Raw genomic sequence first — 24,048 nt, forward strand, 5'->3', positions numbered from 1 at the left:
AGGCATGGATTGGATTTATGCTAATTTTGTGTATATAGGTTGCTGAGAGAAAAATATCTTAACGCTCTTGAAAAATTTGACATAAAAGAAATGGTGGCATTTAACATGGGAAAGTCTAAAACTTTCCCACCATGGGTCAGTTTGGATTTAGTGGTTTGATCAAAGGAAGACCACAGTATTATCATGTTCTTTCACCACTAGATTTTTTTCACTTTCTCTTTCCTCCATGTCTCTCACGCAACAGGCCAACACTACCACCACCGGTGACTCTCCTTCAAACACAACAATTTCAACTCTCCTTCAACCATTCTACTATTGAACGTCTTGATTTTGGGAAGATGAAATATGGGTCTTTCTCCTTTCACTTTTTTCCTCAAAGTTTTCATTTTGGTTCAAATTTCATTGTTTTAATGAATTTAGTTTTGTAGGTATTTGATTTTTAGTTGCAAGAATTACAGGAGAAGATGCAGAGTGCTCCTTGTTTCAATTAGATTTACTCTTGCCGTCCTTGTTGCAACTATATTTCTTATTCCATTTCCTTCATCTTTCTTTGTTTTCGTATTAAAATTCTTATCTTTTTTTCTTTTCTGATTTGGGTCTGAAGGGTCTATGTTAGTTTCTTCATTTTTAGAGCATGTTGCAAAAATCAATTTTGAATGCAATGAACTTGTTCATCAAGATGTTGAGCAAGTAAGAATAAGGTTACCCTTAATTCATTATTTTCATGATTTATTGGTTATTGTGATGATGATTATTGGACTTGTGTGGTTCTTGTTGCTGTTTTATGTTGTTCTTCTTCATTGAAAGTGACTGTAAAATTCCATAGGTAGAGGTTGAAGACAATGAAAGTGAAAGAAAAAAATCTAGTGCAGACAGACCATAATAAAATAGGTATTCTTTTTTAATCTAATGGTAAAAATCAACTGACCTATGGTGGGAAAGTTTTAGACTTTCCCATGTTAAATGCCACTTTTGGGATTATTAGACAATGTTTATAAGATGATTCAATGCCTTTTTGATAGAGGACAAAGTTTTCTTCTAATGCTTAGAGAGGATATTGAAACTGGATCAGAAATGAGTGTTATACTAGTGTTGAATGAATTTAAATGTTTTTTTTTCATAACGAAATTACTTCTATACCATCGAAAAGAGAGATAAGATTTTATATAGACTTGGTTCCAAGAGCATAACCTATTTCCATTGCACCTTATCTAATGCTTTTGTTTGAATTGAAGGAACTTAAGACGCAATTAGAAGATCTCATACATAAACACTTCATTAAACCCATTGTGTCTTCTTAGTGTGCACTAATTATGTCGGTCAACAAGAGGAATGATAGGATGCGATTATGTATGGACTACCATCAACTTAACAAACTCACAATCAAGAATAAATATCTCCTTACTGCAGATTGATGACCAGTCGGATCAACTTAGAGGAGCAACGATCTTTTCAAAGATTGATCTACGCTCAAAGTATCATCAAATAAAATAAAAATAAATCCAAACATACCAATAATTTAGACAACATTTAAGATTTGTTACAATAACTATGAATTATTGGTGACGCCGTTTGACGTAACTAATGCTCCACGTGTGTTTATGGATTACATGAATCGAATTTTCCAAATATATATTGATAGGCTCGTGGTGATCTTCATCAATGTTATTCTAATCTACATAACATAATTTAATTTTTGGTTACATACATAACATAATTTAATTGGATGCATGTTTAAAAAAAAGTTGTATATGATAAAAAAATATATACGGTAAAAATTATTAAAAAAAATATTATATAAGATAAAAAAGTACTAGTAATGGTAGTTATTTGTATTTGACCGAAAATCTATTTACACACATAGCCAAAATCGGATTTAACCGATGCGATACACTGAACTTGACTTTTAACGTTCCCAACTTCCGCTTCAACACTCCAAAGCTTAAACCCAGAAACCAAAACGAAAATTGAATGAAAGCGTGAAAATGGATCAATCTCAAAATCAAAGATCAATTACAACAACAACATCACAATCGCGTTCTCTTCAATTCCACCCAGCGCGTGGTCCAATTCTCGATCTCTTCAACCTCTACTTAGGACTTGGAGTAAGTTTCTTTCACTCCTCTTTCTTTCTCCGCATTTTCTTTCCTCGATATTTTCATCTTCCTCATTTTGTTTTCGTTTCTTCAGAGAAACAGTCGTAACAAACCTGATGACTCAATCCGCGAACCACCGTAAGTTCACTCACTGCAACAATGCTCAATTTCGTGAATCGTTTTTTGTTTTTGGTTTTGTATTTTAGAGAATTTGTTTAGGGTTTTGTAATGTGTTTTTGTGAATTTTTGATTTCAGGAACAAAACGCAGAAACGTGTGCATGCGATTAACAGAGAGCTTCCGCCACCGAATGAGCAATTCATTGTTGATTTTGAGCAGCTTCAGAGTCAGTTTCCTGTGAGTTTTTTCTTCCTCGAATTACGGATTTTCGCTTTGTTGTTTATTTCATGCTTTGTGTTAAGTGATGTGAAAGCCTGCAAAGATGGAATTGTTGATTTAGGGCATGTTTGGATTGAATTATTTGAGCTTATCTACTATATATTGTTTGGACTGACTTATTTGAGCTTATCTACTGTCATAATTTTTTGGCGACTTATTTGAGCTTATCCACTGTCATAATGTATGCTCGGATCTACTGACATGAGCACTTGTGAGACGGTTTGGGAGAACTGGTGAAAACAACTTATAGCTTATACGAAAACAATTTAACTATGTTTTATCTTTAGCATATGCGCTTTATTATGATAAGCAATTGTGCTATAAGCTGCAAATTAAGTTGTTTATCCAAACAAGAACTATTTAGGACAACTTATGGAATCAACTTATGATATGTCCATGAACTGTTTTTATCTTATGAAAACAGTTTATAACTTATACGAAAACAACTTTACTTTATTTAATCTTTTGACATATATATAACTTATACATAAGCACTTATATGATAAACACTTAATTAAACTGTTTATTTAAGTAGGGACTTATTCTTCAAAACTGTAGTTGTTGACTAAATCATTAATATTTTGAAAATCTTCAATCATATTTAATGCATGTTCGGATGACTGGTGACATTGGAAAATCACAGTGAACCACCGTGATTTTGTGAGGCTACAAAGTGTATTGTTTGCCAAAATCACCACGAGTCACCATGATTTTCCCAATCTCTCCTCTTATGCAAACCAAACATTCACTTAGTGGTCATGTACAATGTTTATGCGTTTTTGTTATCATTGTTGTATTTATTTATGTTAACGGTGCATTTTAATATCAGGACCATGAGCAATTGCGTTCCGTGACAGAAGCTATTCTTATACCGCTGGTCGTACAGTGTAGTGGTCATGGGCCACGGTCAGACTTTCTGCTTTTTGTTTTACGGAGCTTGTGCGGTATTGGGTGCATTAACTGGGACACCTTTCTTCCGGCCCTTGTTTCTTCAGTTTCTTCAGCAGAAATTCCGGTTGGTCAAACGAGTCAAGCAGTGTCAACAGTTACCTCCTCTAGCTTATCACAGTCGGGAATGCTGCCTCCGGCAAGCACAGTTGCTAATTCTTCTAATTTTCAGTCTTCAAATCCCGCATCTCCATTGACTTCTGTCCATACTATTGGCTCCCCTGCACAGTCATCTATTGAGCCGTTGTCTTGTGCAGCTCTATCTCCTGTAAAATCATCTGATATTTCCTCGGCTGGACAACAGTCTAAACAAAGAGGTAGCCCATCTGTTAGAAATAATGATATCAGTTACAGTAGCCTTCGCCAGCTATGTTGCAAGATTATTTTAACTGGTCTTGAGTTCAGTTTGAAACCCGTGACATATGCCGAAATCTTCAACCATATGCTGAACTGGCTGGTGAATTGGGACCAGGGACAACAGGGAGTTGATGAATCTGATATTCAAAAAACATGGAGACCTGACAAATCCTTAGTTGCATGGCTACATAGTTGCTTGGATGTGATCTGGCTTTTAGTTGATGAGGGAAAATGCCGGGTTCCCTTTTATGAATTATTACGCAGTGATTTGCAATTCATAGAGAATATACCTGATGATGAAGCATTATTTACACTTATCTTGGAGATCCACAGGAGACGAGATATGATGGCTATGCACATGCAAATGTTAGACCAGCATCTACATTGCCCTACATTTGGGACTCATCGGATCCTGAATCAGACAACACCTATTATTTCAGGTGAAGAAAAAGCACACTTGCGCCTATCACCGATCTCATATTTAAGTGTCCTTGGGGAACCATTGAACGGAGAGGTAAAAAATCTCATTTCTATTTCAAGAAACTCAATATTGATGAATGAGACTGTACTTGAATGCTCGGATACTATCATATTCTTCAGCAAACAAGATATTTACAATACCCTTTTTCATCTCTTGTTAAAAATACAAAATAATGACCGTCTTAAAATCAACACTACCTGTACTAAGATTTTTGCTATGAAAGTGAGGCAAAATGGTTAGCCAAGTAACCACTTGATCAACCAGGCCTTCACAACACGTCAAATAAAAAGTTGACTGGAAAGTTGTTTAAAGTAGGGTATCGATTTCATAATTCTGATAGATTTAGTTTGAGTTATTAATAGTTTATTTATGTGGCCCATTTGATGTATCTGTTCAGAACTGTTTATAAAAACGATTGAGCTAGTAAATCTAGTTACCCTGTTTGCTTCGGTTTTGGGCATCAATAAGTTAAATATGATCGTCACGTTTCCACTTACATAACAATATGTATACATGTACTGTGTTTCTGGCTTTTTCCAGATCTACCACACAGATAGAATATTAGTGGCATGGCATTTAGTCACTGTTTATTTCATTTATTTTCATTGAATATATCTATTGAATATATCTATCTATATGATTGATTCTAATGGACAGTCCATTAATAAATTTTCTAATACTCATTGATTTCTCCAATTTGAATGTCAACTATTATTTAAATTTTTTTAGTTTGTCCAATATTCTGCAGTCTTATTCTATCTTGTTGGAATGTTTGTCTTTGAGTTTGATCATAATTTGTCTCGAGTTGATAAATAGTGTCTTGATATTGTCTGTAGGATATTGCAATCTCTATTCAGAAGGGAAGTTTGGACTGGGAGAGAGCTGTACGTTGCATCCGGCATGCTCTCCGCACTACACCTTCACCTGATTGGTGGAGACGGGTATTGGTACTGGCTTCTCCCTACAGGCCTTCAACTCAAGGGCCTACCGCTGGTGCTGTTTTTTCTACGGAGATGATCTGTGAGGCAACTATTGATAGAATCGTAGAACTATTGAAATTAACAAATTCAGGCAATGATCCTCTCTCTCTCTCTCTCTCTCTCTCTCTCTCTCTCTATATATATATATATATATATATATATATATATATATATATATATAAGTTAGGATCCGCTGACACCAAATCTCATCCATTAAATTGGTTTAATGTAGAGGATATTAATTATTCACTTAAAAGTGCACGGTGACATCAAATTTATTTTCCACACCATAGTACCTCATTTTTTTTTCTCATCTTTTCTCTCGCCATATACCATTATTCGCATAAAATGGTTTCTTCTCCCTGATCTTAAATTCTACACAGCCAACTCCTTATTCACTTCAACCAAAGATAATAACTATTGATTCAAAGGGTTTTCTATATCCATAAGTCATGGATTCAGTCTTTCAGATATGCACTTGTTTTGAATGCTTTAAAACAGTTCAAATTGATTCATAAACTCAATTTACACACCTATAATCTCATTTTTATTTGCGACCATTTTAATAAATTTTACAGAAGTTGGGTTTTAACAAAAGGGGATGGATATATATGCATAAAGTTTACGATCCATATGGGGGGAATTAACCAATGGGGATCAAGGTGAAGAAAGAACACCGATGATTGGATTTGGAGGAGAAAACCAAATTTTCATTGTCTTTCAAATTGAGTTTTAGTAATTTTGTGAAAGAAAAAAACAATAATTTGAGTTTCAATAATTGAAAAAATAAATAAAAGCAAGGAATGGAAAAGGATTCGCTAAGTAATGCTCACATGAGTTAATTTCAAAAATTATTATTAGTCATTGATTCAGAAAAGATAGATGGTTGAGATTTGGTGTCAAACTATCCGTATCCTGACTATATATATAATCATAGAACTGTGTGCGCGCGCGCGCTTGTGTGTGCATTACAACTCACAAAACCCATGTTATATTGTCTTGGTGGGATTCAAACACTGATCGCAGAAGTAATGTGAATTCAAGTTTAGGTAGGAATCTTGTGGATACAGTTGTGTTTATTACCTTTCTACTATTAGATAGCTACTTCGCATCTTGTGCTACTTCCTTTTGATCTTTCCTTATCATCTCCCTCTGACATGCCTTCTTTTCTTTTTTCTTTTATAAGATAATCTTTTATCCTAATGAAAATGATTGATTCTAGGAAAGCATGTCTATCACATTTCAGAAGCTAATTTCTTCTGCATTTTGCAGAGATAAATTGCTGGCAGGAATGGCTTGTCTTCTCTGACATTTTCTATTTTCTTATGAAAAGTGGGTGCATTAATTTTGTCGATTTTGTGGACAAGCTGGTGGCACGTCTTGCTGAAGGGGATCATCATACACTTAGGACAAATCACGTGACTTGGCTGCTTGCACAGATTATACGAATTGAGCTGGTCATGACTGCTTTGAATTCAGATTCTAGAAAGGTGGTTAACGTTAAACATTATTATTGTCTTTTTCTTCAGTTGTGGACGAGCAAAATTTGTTACTCATTCTACTTTCCTAATGATGCAAAGAGAGAATATTTTTTGAGGTCTAAAACATATTTTACATACCCGGACTTTTCTAATTTTTCATCCACTTAAAAAAAAAAAAATTAATGCTGGGACTGCTACTTAACTTTGTGTGTTAAATTATTTTCATGAAATTATTCTTGCTGGCATTAGATGTATAATAATGTCCTAGGCACTACATGGCAGGTGGAAACAACCAGAAAGGTATTATCATTTCATAGAGAGGACAGAAGTTCAGATCCTAATAGTCCTCAAAGTATCTTGCTTGATTTCGTAAGCAGTTGTCAAAATTTACGCATATGGTCATTGAACACATCAGCCAGAGAATACCTGAATAATGAACAGCTTCAAAAAGGAAAGCAAATAGATGAATGGTGGAGAAGCAAAGGTAGATTAAATATGACTATTTGATCATTGTTTAATGTATGACAATGTTAAATCACTAGATAATGGTTTGCTGTTTGTTCAAGTTAAATGTGAGCCATAAATGGTAGTGTTTAATTGTCTTCAATATACAACGAGACTATGCATATTTATTTATACAGGAGAAAATCTCTCAAAAGAGGGAAATTTGGAAACAACTTAACAATCCAAGGAAACTATATATCAAATATAACAAAGAGAAGGACTGACTAATAATTATTATAATGTACACTCTTCTTCTAGTTGGAGTATATACATCATATGCATCCAACTTGTTACATATATAATCTATCTGAGGTTCCTATAGGCTATAGAGACTCCATAAAGATATCATCCAGCCAATTGTTGGAGCTTTAAGACGAAGTCTTGATGCCGCCTGATAAATAAAAAAATGGGTTTGGGGAAAGATAAAATACTGATTAGTTATCACATACAAGCTCCATAAGACCTATTTCACAAACCTTCAGCACTTATTTTAAGTGTTTCCGCCACAAAAGTTTATAAATATTGTGAGCCATAATGTGATATTATGCCTCTATATTTGCAACAACATTTTGCTTGCTTTTCCACAAAATTAAGTTTTGCTTAATAATAACACATTATGCCTCTATCACTCGTGGTAGTCAAAATTGCGCTCAAGTCGTAGAATCATATGATTTTATGATCTTGCTGGGGTTGAGTGAGTTCGTGCCGGCAAAATAATTTTCTCCCTTGTCATTCGATCCTTTCTCCCTCATCGTGCAACCCTTTCTGCCTTTTTCCTTATCGCGACTTGCTTCAGTTTGATGGAAAAAATAAAGGGAGAAAACGGTAACCAAAGAGAAGAAAGAAGATGAAAAAAATGGGAAACACGGGTACTGGATTGTTTCTTACCCTTTCTAGATTTTTGTCAACACAGGCCTTGTTTTTGGAGAATGTTAACAAGTGTTCTTAGGGCATTGATAAAGGAATCAAAAGAGGCAAGTTTGTATAGAAAAATGTTGTACTTACTACGTTGACAATTGGTTAACATGTAATCCCGAGAAAATCTTCCCTTTCTGTAGATTCCTTAACCAATGTCTTTTGGACACCCGTTAGCAAGACCCTTTTTTATAATAAAAGTGACAGTTATCTGCGTCACTATTTACTGTCAAGTAATTATGGTGTGTTTTTAAGTATTTTTCTTCATCTATTCATTTTGTCTTCTATGTAAATAATATATGAATTTGTGAATCTGGTAGGAACTTAAGATCTGTGTTACGACCACATGATTTACGATCTTGCATCTCCTCCCGATCCTACAATGGATCTCGATTTTGAGTACCTTATCAATTGCATCACCTGCCCGATTTGCAACTTTGTATCCAACAATACTAATATGATCTTGTTTGTATAAACAAGCCCTTGTCATGTGATCTTTTAATATATCATAGAATTTATTTTGTCTTGTATGTATGTATGTATATATAATATTTGTGAATCTAGTAGGATCTTCTGATCCCTATTACTATCACACGATTTACGATCTTTCATCTCCCTCCCGATCCTACAATGGATCTCGATTTTGACTACCTCGATATCATTTGCATCACCTGCCCAATTTGCAATTGTGTATCCAACAATATTAATATGATCTTTGTTTGTATAAACAAGCCCTTGTCATGTGATCTTTCAATATATCTTATAATTCAAACAACTGTATTTCAATGGCTATCGCAACAACTGATGTTGACCTAAACGGAAACGACTATGTGAACCTTATATAAGAGGAGAGAGGGTCGGCCACAATGCTCTTATACCTAGTTGAATAGTATGAATAATTGTCTTTATTATGTAGTAAATCTCTACAATTAAATATAAGGGGGGAAACAGAGTTTGAATACCTCAGGATTGGGAGCAATATCAGTAATGGCTAACTATGTAAGGAAACTAAATCAAATAATAAAGTAAAGAATATCATATAATTACATGTACAATCAACACTTCCTTTCTGTTTGACTTTTTTTACTATTTTCATGATGTTGAAAGCTGGAATCCCTCCTCCTTTGTACTTCAATCTTCTTTTATTGTTGGATATGATGGTAAATTGGAAATAGTTCATGGTTTACTCTAGTTGCAGCTTAGTTATAGACTAGTAGTATTTCTTTTCATAGTTAACACAAGTATAAGGAAAGTCATCCAGTTATTATCCTACTTTGTGTGTGTGTCATGGTGTAGCTCCTTCTCTCTGATTAAATTTTACACTATATTTTCTGTTTTTCTTTTGCTACATTCTCTCAGATCCTTACATTTGTTCTTTACCCTTTTCCATAGTTTTTGGCAGTTTGCTGAGTGAAATATTGTTAAATAGTAGTTAAACTATTATTCTTGTATTATCTGATTTTATCATTCTAAGAAACCCTTGAATTATCAGGAGACCGAATGATGGATTATATGAATATGGATGAACGCTCAATAGGGATGTTTTGGGTTGTGACCTACACAATGGCACAACCTGCTCTTGAAACAGTAATGAATTGGTTAAATTCTGCTGGAGTTATTGATTTGGCACCAGCAACAAATCTACAACCACCTGAAAGATTAGTTTGTACGCGAGAAGTTAACCCCTTGCCCATGTCATTGATATCGGGGTTTTCGATGAACTTATGTTTGAAGCTGTCTTATCAAATGGAAGATTCTCTGTTTTCTGGACAGGTTCAACCCCCCCCCCCCCTCCTCTCTCTTTTTAAGGATCATTTACCACCATGATTTATTTGCTCTATACTGTCGTAGTATGTCTTTTATCATACTATATCATTTAGACTTGAGAAAGGCCTGATAATACCATTTCAAGCAATGATTTCATCTTCAAAGAATTGGAAAGGAATAATTCTAATGTCCCTTCTTATCAGCCAAAGGAACAGCTCTTTTGATATTTAGCTTCTCTTTGTGTGCAGGTTTTTCCCAGCATTGCAATGGTTGAAACTTATACGAGATTGCTGCTTATTGCACCTCATTCACTTTTCCGTTCACATTTCATTGTAATTTCATTCTCCCTTCAGTGATAACCTTGTGCTACTTTTTTGTTTATATGTCAATATGTAAATTAAAATATCTTAGCTTTATGATTCCATTTTCTGCTTAGGTGAAACTACTTTTGCTCTTAACTTTTGTTGAAATGTTAAACTGGGTACTAAATGTGTGAAGTTCCATGGTGGAACTACACATCTAGTGAAAGTTAGCTTTTAGCTTCGGATATGTTTTTATATTGTGGAAATTAGTTATATGGAAAAATGAAGTAATTGATGTAGCTTGTTGTTACAGTCCACGTGAAATTAATAATAATTATTTGTTTTTGTGGAGTACTGAGCAGACTATGAATCTCGTAAAATTACAATATAGCCTTGTTTTGTCCCTCACATTTTCTTGGTCAGGTCATTACCAAGTCCTTGTCCTTTCCACTGTGGTTTCATGAAGCATTTTGATAAATTTTGATGCCCATTCATTTTTCTTATATACTTCTTATTTGTTTGTTTGCTGATGTTATGATTACATATCATGGAAATGTCACTCGCAGCATTTGGGGCAAAAGAGTCCTTCTTTGTTGAGCAGGCCTGGTGTAACACTTTTGGTGCTTGAGATATTGAACTACCGACTACTTCCACTTTACAGGTGATTGTTTCTATATGGACCGTTTAAATTTCTTTTTTCAAAGATAAGTATATGTTGCAATTGTAAGGAGTCCCTGTATTTTTTTCCCATGTTTGTTCCCTTTAGCTCAATAAGTGGTTTTAAATTTGAACACTACAAGATCATTTACCATTAGGGGTGCACATGGTTCATAGAGGAATCGAGCTTGGATTGTACTCAAACAAAAAGTGCTGAAAACGGCAAGGAAATTGAGAGGACTAAATTGCATCAAATAATAATAATAATTTAAATTAAAAAAAGAGGTCAACATTCATGGAGATTGTTATCGATTTGTAAGAATTTAGCGGTTGATAAGTAAAAGAAGAAAATAGGTTGGAGATTGATTTGGAGTGATGGCGGTGGAGAAGATATAAGAGAAGGTGTATTGATGCGACTGCGAATTTGTGCCATTTATGGGATTTGTGAAATCGGTGTAAACCAATCAAGTAAAATGGGTACACCTGTTTGTGCCGTTTACCGTTCTTGAAGTCATATGAGCTGGTTTGGTTAATTTAGTAACTGACATATGGAAAGGTTTGGTTAGGGGAAGCCAAATATTTTGCACACCCTTATTACCATTACATTTGGACCTTTTTACTCAATTGTGAATTTAGTTTTCAGAAATGGACTTAATTGAGGCTATATATTTCTAGACTTTAATATCTTTTTCATTTGCTTTTGGTCCTTGTTTGTTTTAGTTCCTGTAATAACTGTTAATAGTGGAATTAGTCCTTGTATGATCCATATTTCAGAGACTAAAATCAGTATGATCCCCATTTTACAGGGACTAGAACAATTGTTAACAACTAGTACATAGACTAAAATCAAAAGCGAGGATCAGAAGCAAATTTTCCCATGTTTTAGGGGCTAAAACAAATTTTTTTTTTTACTGGAAATAAAAGCCAAAACTGTGTATTTGCATGTACAAAAAAATGTTCAAACCTATATTCTATTTTGCTGGTAATTAGATATGCCAAAAGTTATGATTTAAATATAAAAATATAAAAAATGTTCATTTTGTGTAGGTATCAGGGAAAAAGCAAAGCCTTGATGTATGATGTTACAAAGATAATTTCTGCTCTAAAAGGAAAACGGGGAGATCATCGAGTATTTAGATTAGCTGAAAATCTGTGCCTGAATCTTATATTCTCATTGAGAGATTTCTTTTTGGTGAAAAGGGAAGGAAAGGTATTTGCTTTGGTATCAAAGTTGTAACTTTTTTTTTTGGGCAAAGAAACTTCTATTATATGCTATTTATTTGAGCCCCGTCATCACTCTATATGCATAACTGGTGTTTTATATCTTGTCTAAATATTCTTTTAACTATTTGCAGGGCCCAACGGAATTTTCGGAAACTTTGAACCGAGTGACTGTTGTAACACTTGCTATACTTATTAAGACTCGTGGGATTGCAGATGCTGATCACCTGCCTTATCTCCAAAACATGTTGGAACAAATCATGGCAACCAGTGTACATACCTGGTCAGAAAAAACACTACGATACTTTCCGTCTGTTCTGCGCGAAGCATTGAGTGGTCGACCGGATAAAAGGAGCCTTGCAATCCAAACATGGCAGCAGGTTTGTTATAGGTGTATTTTCATATATGCAGGCATGCCTTAAGTAAAGAACAAAGGCACATAATGCAAGGTGTGGACAAACTTGTGGGTTCAAATTAAAAAGGGGTATTGATAGGCCCTCAACTGATGTCATGGGCTTGGACAATCAAAACAGGTCCATGGTGTGGAGAGTTTATATAACATATAATAGAAAGGGAGAGAAGAATGATGATGTGATAGAGAGAGAAGGAGAGCAGTAAGTTTGCTAGTGGGAATTCGTTTATATGTGAATTTGTGGAGAGAGGAGAGGTCATGATGAGGGAATCATTTCTGTTAGGCAGAGAAGTTTTCATTCTTTGAAGATAGCTATGCTCTAGTGTAGTATGGGTTGTTTATTCCCTTCTGCATTTCTGTTTTCATCATCAACCATCAATAACATACATTGTCCATCATCTCTGTTGTTATTTTACTATATCTTTTTTGCACTCCAAATTGGGTTTGCAAAAAGATTCTTTGGTCAAGTTTATTTAAGTTCAAAGAATACTTGTGTTTTTCGTTCAGAAGTTTACAAAAATAGCTCTTCCAAAACACCTTTTTAAGCTTAATCTTGTTCCTTGATTTGTCTCACCATTAAGATTTTTTAGGTGCTGTCTAAGAGCCTCTTTACTTCTTGTTTCTCTTTGGTTACTTTTGTGAAATATCAATATAGTAACAACTAGCAGTGGTCCATAAATCTTGCTTAAGAATTACTGTATCTGGTGAATATGTTGTTATTTTTTATATGTTGATATTGTTTCTAAATATGGAAATTAATATTTGAGACATATGTGCAGGCAGAACAAACGGTTATACACCAGTGCAACCAGCTTCTTTCACCTTCGGCAGATAGTAATTATGTTATGACCTACATCAACCATAGTTTCCCTCAGCATAGACAGTATTTGTGTGCTGGTGCATTGATACTAATGCAAGGCCATGCAGAGAACATTAATAGTGGAAACTTGGTATTTATCTGTAACTGCTATCTTTGTCATTGTGCTGGTATCTTTTAAAATTTCCTGCTTTGAAATAAATTTATCTTTGTTAGTTGTCACAAGGAAGTTTTCCCCGACGTGTTTCATTGACACTTATATTCTTTCTTTGTATAAATATTTCCTTTTTATTCCCAAAACTCTCCTAAGTCACTCAAAATGCTTAACCTGTTTTCCATATTGGTCTAGGGACGTGTACTGAGGGAATTTTCTCCTGAAGAAGTGACATCTAACATTTACACAATGGTTGATGTTATGCTTCATCATATGCAAATAGAGCTTCAACAAGGACACTTGATTCAGGTTAACAACTGTGAATGAGGCTTTTTATCTTTCAATTCTGTAAATCAGTATCCTTTTAGCATTTTTTATATAGTTTTGTTTTGTAGGACCTTATGTTAAAAGCCATTGCAAGCCTTGCTTTTTTTGTTTGGACAAATGAGATACTTCCTTTGGATATCTTGCTTCTTGCACTCACCGACCGTGATGATGATCCACATGCTTTGCGTATTGTGGTACGTACATTCAAATTCTCTTTGATTATATATATTTTCTAATCCCTACACCAGTCATGACCTCTTTTTCCAAATAGAAAAATAAGTTAAAAGAATGAGATTGAAAATTTGAGAAAAGTAAGAGCCCATTTACTTTGTGAAAACATTTTCTATTTTCGTTTCCTAAAATTTGTGTTAGTTTTATTTGTTTACAAGGAGAAAAGAGACACTTGAAGTGAACAACTGTCTCGTGTTTCTGGAAAATGGAAATGATGAAAATGTCAAGAGAGCTATTTTCATTATATTTCTAGAAATGCATCATCAGTAACCTAGCATTTTATCTTCTCTCCATCACAATGACCCGCTTTAAAAATCTATTTTCTTCCTGTCAACAAGTAAAACTAAAACAAATTTTGAGAAATGAAACCAAAAATGTTTTCAGAGTTTTTTTTTTTTTTTTTTTTTTTTTTTTATGAATCAAAAGCGAAGGAAGGCATCAGGAGATAACTTGACAACTCAACTAGGTTGGGACCCCAAAGCTACCCCCATCCTCTATCACCATGCTCAAAAAATTTATTAAAAAGGGGAAAAACTATACAAGAGGGGGGACTAAACCAAAACCCTCAGAAAAAACAGGAAACAAAAAGCCAAAATCAAAGCAAGAGACCTAAGGATAACGGAAAATCCGTATAAGTCTATAAAAATCAGCTCTAATAAACAATGGGAAAGCCTCCCACCAAAAACAACATCCAAGCTGTGACCATGATTCGCAAGCTTATCCGCGCAACAATTCTCAGTGGCGTTTTATCCTATTTCTATGTAGTCGATTTCATTAATTCTTTGCATCTTGCTCCGTCTATTTCTTCCACTTTTTTCCATTTAGTTTCTATTTTTTTTACCGAAGAATGTAGATATTATATTTTTGTAGTGAAATTTCATATTTTTCCTCCTCTGTTTCACATCTTGAGATTCAGTGCTATTTCCGCTCCCAAATTTAGAATACCTGAACATCGCATTTATTAATAGAATGAAACAAGTATTGAAAGAAATCATCAGTATATCAGAAGTCATCAATCCCTTTGCATGTCTTGTGGAAATGTATCACGATCTAGCTGAACATAATAGAAAGGCCAAGTTAACATTCTCCTATAAACCAGGGGAAATTAAGCTTCTGTATCTTTCGTCTACGAAGATTAATAATATTTTGGATGTAATTGCAGATTAGTTTGCTTGATAGGCAAGAGCTTCAGCAGAGAGTAAAACTCTTTTGTTTAACTCGTGGGCACCCTGAACATTGGCTATACACAGGAATGTTTAAGCGGGTTGAGCTGCAAAAGGCTCTTGGAAATCATCTTTCATGGAAGGATAGGTACATTCCTTTGAAACAATGAGTTACAGTTTTCTTTGCTGTGATCCATCATCTTTATTTGTCACAGCGGTTGATAAACTCTTTCTTAAAATTGAAAACATTGAACTTCAAACCAAATTGTTGTGTTATTTGATGAAGATCTGTAAATATTCTTCTTGTGGTTGAAGCCATAAGAAAAGAATGAGACAAATAATAAAAGATTGATTAATAGCAAAAACTAGAGAATTATAAGACAAGTGAAGAAAACTTAAAAATAAGACAAGTGAAGTTCAAAATTATAAGAAAAGAATTCTTGTAGTAATATTTTATCAGTTGTTTGTTCTTGTGTTTTATACTTCAGAATTTTTTAAATAAAAGATGAAAACTTAAAAATAAGACAACTAGACAAGTGAAGTTCAAATTTATAAGACAAGACATCCCCATTAAATCATAAAATAACAAGAGAAATTAAAACCAAAGGCAAAAAATGTAAATAAATATTAAAAAGGCAAATACGACATTAAAAAAAAGTAACTTCTTATTTGAAATATCAGAATAAAGAAGTAATAGATAAACATTTATCCTTGAAAATTCTGGTCGTTCTTCAAAAAAGCATAAAAACTCTATATCTTTGTAAAGGCTTGTCCTATCTCTTGTACGATAATCTCAACTAATTTACTCCCTCTGTTCCTTTTTGATTGTCACATTTTGACTTTTTACACAAACCAACACAACAAATATTTTTACTACTTTTGATACAACAATTTATATTTTTCCTATAATAGCCTTAATCATTTAATTTCTCATTTCATATATTTCTCTCTCTGCAATAAATATCTAAGGTTAATATAGGTAAAACAACATTTAATGATGTATTGAACTTTGAAAATGACAGTTAATTAGAAACAAAAATTTTATGCAAAAGTGACAATTATAAAGGAACGGAGGGAGTACATTAAGTAGGGGAACTGTATATCTATGTATTTACGACTCCTTATTGAGGTAGGTAGAATTTCAGAGAGAAAATGGAAGTTGTATTTCTGAAAATTGGAACTAGAACTACAATTAACTTAATGCACTGTTCAGTTGTAGCTTTATATAGCTGAACTTAAAATACACTCACTGATTGATGAGATTTAGGCCACTCTACAATGTGACTATTGACTATTCAACACACATGCACCAAGTGTACAAACTAAAAATTGGGAGATTCAAATTACATGCAGAATATAACATGATTCAATCAAGAAGTAACATATCATGATAAGACTAAGAATTATGAAAATAAGTTGAATCTAAATTTGTTTAGTAATTTTTGAGAAAGCATTCCTAGTTGTTTTTTCTTTTCTTTTTTCGAAGAGGCTCCCAGTTGTTTGTAATGGACACCAAAATTACCGTATAAGCTTTAGCTAATAGTAGGTGCACTTCTTGTTAATTCATCCAGCATTTCTGCTTGCAACGAGAGAAATGAAGCTTCCTTAAATCAATTTTCGATTTAGCAAGTTTTTGTATGTATTTACATTTTTTATTTGGTATTTAAGTATTTAATTCATTTTTCGGGTCCATTACTGAAAAAATTGCATGGACTGATGCTGGCTGCTACAAATGTTCCAGGCAACCTGTGTACTTTGATGATATTGCAGCTCGTTTGCTTCCAATCATCCCCTTGATTATTTACAGACTTATTGAAAATGATGCAATGGATACGGCAGAAAGACTACTGGCCCTATATTCTCCATTGCTTGCTTATTACCCTCTAAGATTTACATTTGTTCGTGATATACTTGCATATTTCTATGGCCATCTTCCTGGAAAGCTCATTGTTCGAATACTCAATGTACTTGACATCAGTAAGGTAATGAACTTCATTTTATTTTGTCAGCAGTTCTTTGTTACCTTAAAGTTGTTTAACTTAAAATTGGTATTACTCTGAACAATTATTGGGCCTGTATTTCTTTCAGATTCCCTTTTCAGAGTCATTCCCACAACAAATAAGTTCGCCAAATCCTGCCATGTGCCCTCCTAATGACTATTTTACGACTCTTTTGTTGGGAATAGTAAATAATGTCATTCCTCCATTACATAACAACTCAAAATCGGGATCCATAGGAGATTCATCAAACGGTGCACAGCGTACTTCACAAAGCAAGCCACCAGCTGTCTCTCAGTCTGGGCCAGCAAATGCTTCAGAGAGTCAAAAGGCATTCTACCAAATTCAGGATCCTGGCACATATACCCAGCTGGTTCTTGAGACTGCTGTCGTTGAAATACTTTCCCTTCCTGTGTCTGCCTCTCAGATAGTACAATCACTTGTTCAAATTGTTGTTAATATACAACCAACATTGGTCCAGTCTAATGATTCTCTCAACGGCTCCTCAAATGGTGTAGGGCAAGGTTCAGCGTTGCCAACATCACCTTCAGGGGGAAGCACAGATTCCATAGGTGCAAGTAGATCAACTCCTTCAACTTCTGGAGTAAATACCACTAACTTTGCTTCACGAAGTGGTTATACATGTCAACAACTGTCTTGCTTGTTGATTCAAGCTTGTGGCCTCCTTCTGGCTCAGCTTCCTTCTGATTTTCATTCACAACTTTACTTGGAGACAACACGTATAATAAAAGAGAATTGGTGGCTTACAGATGTGAAAAGGTCTCTTGCGGAAATAGACTCTGCTGTTGGCTATGCATTGTTAGATCCAACATGGGCTGCACAGGATAATACCTCCACAGCCATCGGTATGGTTTGGCAAAGGGTTGTTTAGTGAAAAATTCCTTGCTTAAATTGAACCATTATAATTTGAATTCCCTATATCACTTATCTGTCTTAATATTCAAAATTGTGACTTATGTTTGACATATTTGCGTATCTGAAATTGTGTCTGACAAAAAGGATCTGTATGAGGTGTTTGGAAAAATACATCACACAGAACAGGGTAAAACTAATTGGACAGTACAATATTTTGAAAATATGTTATACCCAAAATGAAGTTTATGGCTATTGAAGTGTTGCCAACTAACAAATAGATGTTCTAGAAGATATTTATTACCTAAGAAAGTTAACATCAAAAGAAGATAACACTTATGAGATACTAGGATAGAGGAGAGAAACACTGTTACTGAAATTGTATTTTGTATTGAATGAATCTGCCGATTCTTATCCTAATCTATCAAGGACTTAACCTACACAAACTCTGCCGAGTTGTTACAGCTGTCACTAGTAAGGACAGCTGTCGTGGCGCCACTAACCATATTCTGATTATTACGAAGCTTCTTCTGTAATACACTCATAGCACAGCCTTATATTTTAAAAATCTTCGTTATTGTTTCTATGGTGTATGGAAACAATTTAATCATTATACGTAGATGATTATCATTTTCTAAGCATTAAACTCAGCAAGCATCTGAATAGAAACTGAAGTGTTATTATATTGATTTACGGTTACTAGGATATGCTGCTTCCATTGAATCTATGTGAATTTCATTCTATTTTTAGTGGTTAGTTGTGCCTAAAAGGAATCCTGGCCTTTTTTATTACAGGGAATGTGGTTGCTTTGCTTCATTCTTTCTTCAGTAACCTGCCTCAAGAATGGCTTGAAGGAACTAATGTTATCATCAAGCAACTTCGGCCAGTAACGTCAGTCGCAATGTTGAGGATAGCATTTCGTATAATGAGCCCCCTCCTTCCAAAACTTGCCAATGCTCATGCACTTTTCAACAAGGTACATAAAATTATCAATTCCACAGTTTTAATACAACTTGTCTGCTAGGTTGAATACTTTGATGTTGAGAACAATAAATGCTATACAAAGAGTCTGAACCTTCGATGCATGAGAGAGTAGTTTATTTTTGAAGTCATGATAGAACTATGAGTTCACTCGTTTCTGTTATTTATAGTTTATTGATATTGTAGTCTTTTTTGTTTCCCAAATATTTAGCAATAAACTTGAGTCTTTACACATTTGAGGATGAGACGTGAAATTTAATTTTCAGGGATTAACCGAGAAATTCTGTTCTCAAACTCAGGGAACTCAATGATTGAACGAGTTCCGGTGATGAAGAGTAAATTTAATAGTATTAGAGAGTTTTCATAGAGAAGAAGATAAGTTTTGTGAAATACGAGTTGATTCATTCAAGATGACTGACCTAGCTATATAGCTGAGGCAGTTACAAAATGATCCATTGGAATATTCTAGAACCCTTTCGACTCACAAATGACACATAAAGGGCAACCCGGTGCACTAAAGCTCCCGTATACGCAGGGTCCGGGAAGGGGTCCCACCATTTGGTGTATTGTACGCAGCCTTACCCTGTTTTTTACACAAGAGGCTGTTTCCAGGACTTGAACCCGTGACCTTCCAGTCACATGACAACAGTTTTACCAGTTGCGCCAAGGTTAGCAATAAACTTGAGTCTCTACACATTTGAGGATGAGACGTGAAATTTAATTTTCAGGGATTAACTGAGAAATTCTGTTCTCAAACTCAAGGAACTCAATGATTGAACGAGTTCCGGTGATGAAGAGTAAATTTAATAATATTAAGAGAGTTGTCATAGAGAAGATAAGTTTTGTGAAATACGAGTTGATTCATTCAAGATGATTGACCTAGCTATATAGCTGAGGCAGTTACAAAATAAATGACACATCACCAAAACAAATTACAAACTAAAAGTAAAATATTACCACCATAGTAAATTACTGTAACAATACCCTCCCCTTCAAACATCCTTGTCCTCAAGGATGAATGATCACAAGTTCCATGTTTAAGAGGCAAAGCTTTCCATCTGATTAGAACTTTAAGAGCAAAGACACTTCTTCAATTGATCATTTTCTATGTAGAATAGTCATAACAGGATCAATATTAGCAGCAAACTTTCAAGTACCATGCTTAGGAGGCAAATTCCTCCATTTGAGAATAATTTGAGTAACAAGAACACTGCCCCTATTAATCATCTTCCTATGCAACAGACACCAACTTCATGGGTTGAAAGAGTAGCAAGAATCCTTAGTTAAAACGTGGGAAGGAGCATAAAGTGGTGCGGCACATAGTTTCCAAGCAAGAAAATTTGTTAGAGTCCCATATTAGTTGGGAGATGGCCTGAACAAGTGTTTATAAGTGGGGACAGTTCTCACCTCATAAGCCGGTTTTGCGGGGTTATGTTAGGCCCAACCACAAATTATAAGATGGTATCAGAGCCTCCTCCAAGATCCGTTGGGCCACCTACTATCAGGTTTCTGCTATTGGGCCACCCACCATTTATATCCCACGCACCAAGCCCAATAATGCTAGGCGTGAGGAGGTGTGTTAAAGAGTTCCACATCACCAAAAGAAATAACAAACTAGAAGTAAAATAGGCTTAATACATCCCCAGGTCCCTTAACTTATTTTTTCTTCTCACTTCAGTCCTTTAACTTTTAAATGTGTCAATTTGGTCCTGTAAGTTCTCCTCCGTTTACTAAGTTGGTCCTTTCTGTTAACTTTTTTCAAAAAAACGTTAACTTTGTACAAAGTCATGTGACTTTGGCTCAATTCTGTCCGTTCGATCAATCACAAGCATCTAAATACGCCACGTGTCCTGCTCTTTATTCTTTCTTATTTTTTATTTTTTTTTAAATCTGTATCCCTTTTCCAGAAATGATTCCCATCGCCGGCATAGAGAGGTAGCGCACCATCACCGCCACTATTCCTCTACCGCCGGAATCGCCAATTCCTCAATCTTCCAAATAAACCATACCTCCGCCGTTTCTCTCTTCTTAAACAATTCCTCCACCGCAGACGTCATCCTCCGCCTCTTCACTGCACTGTCCTCCCTTCGATCTGCTTCCGGTGGTGCTGGATTTTTTAATTTTTTTTATAAACAAAAAATTAAAGAGAAAAAAAGAAGGAAAGTCGCCGAGAGAGAGAGAGAAGAAACTGCCATTGAAACAGCCTGACATGAGAATTTTGAAAAATGAGAACCTGGTGTGGAGGAGCGATAAGGGCAACCCGGTGCACTAGAGCTCCCGCATATGCAGGGTCCGGGAAGGGGTCCCACCATTTGGTGTATTGTACGCAGCCTTACCCTGTTTTACACAAGAGGCTGTTTCCAGGACTTGAACCCGTGACCTTTCAGTCACATGACAACAACTTTACCAGTTGCGCCAAGGTTACCCCTCGGTGTGGAGGAGCGATATCAGCTAGAAACTCCATTTGGTAACTGATTCTGCGATACCACCACCATCCCCTTTCTTCACCCTTAACAAAGTTCAAAACTTTATCATCAATTTCAGCAACCCTTTCATCAGAAAATACTCACCATCGTTAAAGTTCGAAACTTTATCACCAGTTTCAGCAACCCCTTAATCTTCAACCTTCATCCAACTTCTCATGAAGCTCCCCAATTTTTGATGAAAGTGATGTTACAAATTGGGGATGAAAGTGATGTTGCAAATTGATTGATTGAATCCTACCCTTTGAACTCTTCTTTTGATTTTGAAAAATTGGGGATGAAAATTTTATGGTTTTGCAGAATTGGGGAAAGAACCTTTTTTTTCTTTTTCTTTTTTCCTGATACAAGAGGGAGGAGCATAAACAAGAGAAGAGGAAGAAGGGAACAGAGAAGAGGACGAAGGGAAATGATTTTTTTATTTTTATTTTTATTTTTAGGAAATTCAATAGAAATAATCATATGTTGTGAGTTTATTGTATATCTGTGTGCTCTCTAAATCCAGCCCTTGATTACAAATCTTAAATGACAAGTGGATAAGGGGTTAACAGTTTTTTTAAAAAGTTAACGGAAAGGACCAACTTAGTAAACGGAGGAGGACTTACAGGACCAAATTGACACATTTAAAAGTTAAGGGACTGAAGTGAGAAGAGAAAATAAGTTAAGGGACCTGGGGATGTATTAAGCCAGTAAAATATTACCACCATAGTAAACTACTGTAAGAGAGGAACACCAAATATCGTCATATATAAATAACAAGTTTTTAAATTTCCTATTATTATTTTTGAAGGATTTAACATGGTTACATCAGGATTTGTCAGGTCTTGTCTCAGTATGTCCTTCCTTTTTTATCCATTGATTAATGAAATTATGTGGAGTGTAAATTCAAGTGTGCTAAAGAAGTTTTGAATTTTTGATTTATTTTCAGGTCTAGTTTACCTTTATTCATGGCTCATGGTCTTCTTTATTGTTTGGATAATATTATGCATTTTTACATAATTTATTGGAACTTTAATGTGTCATTAATTTTTTGGGTATTAACTGTTTTATTGTCATCTTCTGAAAAATGTCACAGACCCTATCTATACTCTTGAGTGTATTAGTGGATGTATTTGGAAAAAATTCCCAGACATCAACTGCTGTTGATGCATCAGAGATAGCAGATATCATTGATTTCCTGTAAGTCTTAACAATTTGTTTTAAAACGTCTTACCAGAAGTTATAACAAGTCTTGAAATCCCTATTTTCTGCGTTGCCACTAATTTTTATCACTTGGTGTTCAGTCATCATGTCATTCACTATGAGGGGCAGGGAGGGCCTGTGCAGGCTAGCAGCAAACCTCGACCAGATGTTCTGGCACTCATTGGAAGGGCAGCGGAGAGTTTACGTCCAGATATTCAACATCTGCTCTCACACTTGAATACTGATGTGAATTCTTCTGTTTATGCAGCTTCTCATCCGAAGTTAGTCCCAAATCCTACTTAGGTTCATGAGTATACTACTAACATATCAGCAAATGGCAAGTTCTCAGTCTTCCATAAGTATTAATATGGCAGAATCTGGCCTTTTGTTTTGGTTTAAATTATTTTAGAGAGAAAGGTTGAAGAAAAGTGTCAATTACTCAAATTAGAAATAGTTATTTTGTGTGTGGGTAGATATTTATAGGAGTAATGAAATTTTGAGTTCAAAATTGGTATAGAGAGACAAAGCATATCGTGGATTCATACATTTTTTTGTAGTCATTTGCGTGTGACAGGTGCATCATAGAATTTAGACATTGTAAGAGTCGTGAGTTGTATATAAATTGATGTATTGTATATTTCTTCCCAACTTTGTATCAGAAAATCATTTGTCTGTATTCAATTTCAGTTGACCTTCAGTGTTTCAAAAACGAGTTAGAAAGTGTGGAAATGCCGACAGACACCTGTTACGTTACGCCTGGCAAGTCCTTTTTTTCTGTTAACCAATTCTAAAAAAGGGATGATGATAAGATAAAAATTGGTTACCAAAAGGGATGATGATATTCATTATTGATACACTATGTCTACAGGATGTGGACTTCGATACTGAAAATTGAAGACGATGGCAACATAAAAACAGACTATTACTTTTCCCATTGCGTTTTCTCATGTGTCTTTTTTTTTTTCTTCTAAAAAAATACCTTTTGTACGGATTATATAATCCGAACCCCTTTATCGGGATTTTTTGAATTATAGAATTCGAAACATACCAAACCTAGAAATTATGTTTTAATTGATATCAAAGGTCTATGATGACCATCGTACGATCCCCACAAGAACTGCAAAATAATTTTTGGGATCTTATGTATGGTCAGTAATGGCCAACGATATCATGAACAACTCATGACTTAAAAGATAAGAATTAAAATTTTAGAATGGATAAGAAATGAAGAATGAATGAAAATGTTGAAGGAAGCAAGGCGATATATAACCCTAAAATGTTCCTAGTCCGTAACTATAGTTAAAGAAAACACTTGCAATGTTTA

The 24,048-nt window shown here is 34.8% G+C and overlaps 1 protein-coding gene across 1 annotated transcript; it reads left to right on the plus strand.

The window, feature by feature from the left end:
- The first annotated feature begins 1,908 nt into the window (after window positions 1–1,908).
- Window positions 1,909–23,433, plus strand: LOC146953290 (mediator of RNA polymerase II transcription subunit). The gene is made up of 21 exons (XM_085708521.1): window positions 1,909–2,105; window positions 2,191–2,234; window positions 2,353–2,452; window positions 3,324–4,313; window positions 5,117–5,351; window positions 6,533–6,750; window positions 7,024–7,225; window positions 9,653–9,933; window positions 10,176–10,259; window positions 10,796–10,890; window positions 11,934–12,096; window positions 12,242–12,487; window positions 13,299–13,469; window positions 13,686–13,799; window positions 13,886–14,011; window positions 15,211–15,359; window positions 16,953–17,193; window positions 17,300–18,074; window positions 18,876–19,057; window positions 22,618–22,721; window positions 22,826–23,433. Exons 1-21 carry the CDS (start codon window positions 1,986–1,988, stop codon window positions 23,025–23,027), a joined length of 4,842 nt encoding a protein of 1,613 aa, XP_085564647.1. The 5' UTR covers window positions 1,909–1,985; the 3' UTR covers window positions 23,028–23,433.
- Window positions 23,434–24,048: the final 615 nt, after the last annotated feature.

Source organism: Medicago sativa, chromosome 1 (assembly GCF_051527215.1).
Source record: "Medicago sativa cultivar Bolivia chromosome 1, Bolivia_mono, whole genome shotgun sequence".
Lineage (NCBI taxonomy): Eukaryota > Viridiplantae > Streptophyta > Magnoliopsida > Fabales > Fabaceae > Medicago > Medicago sativa.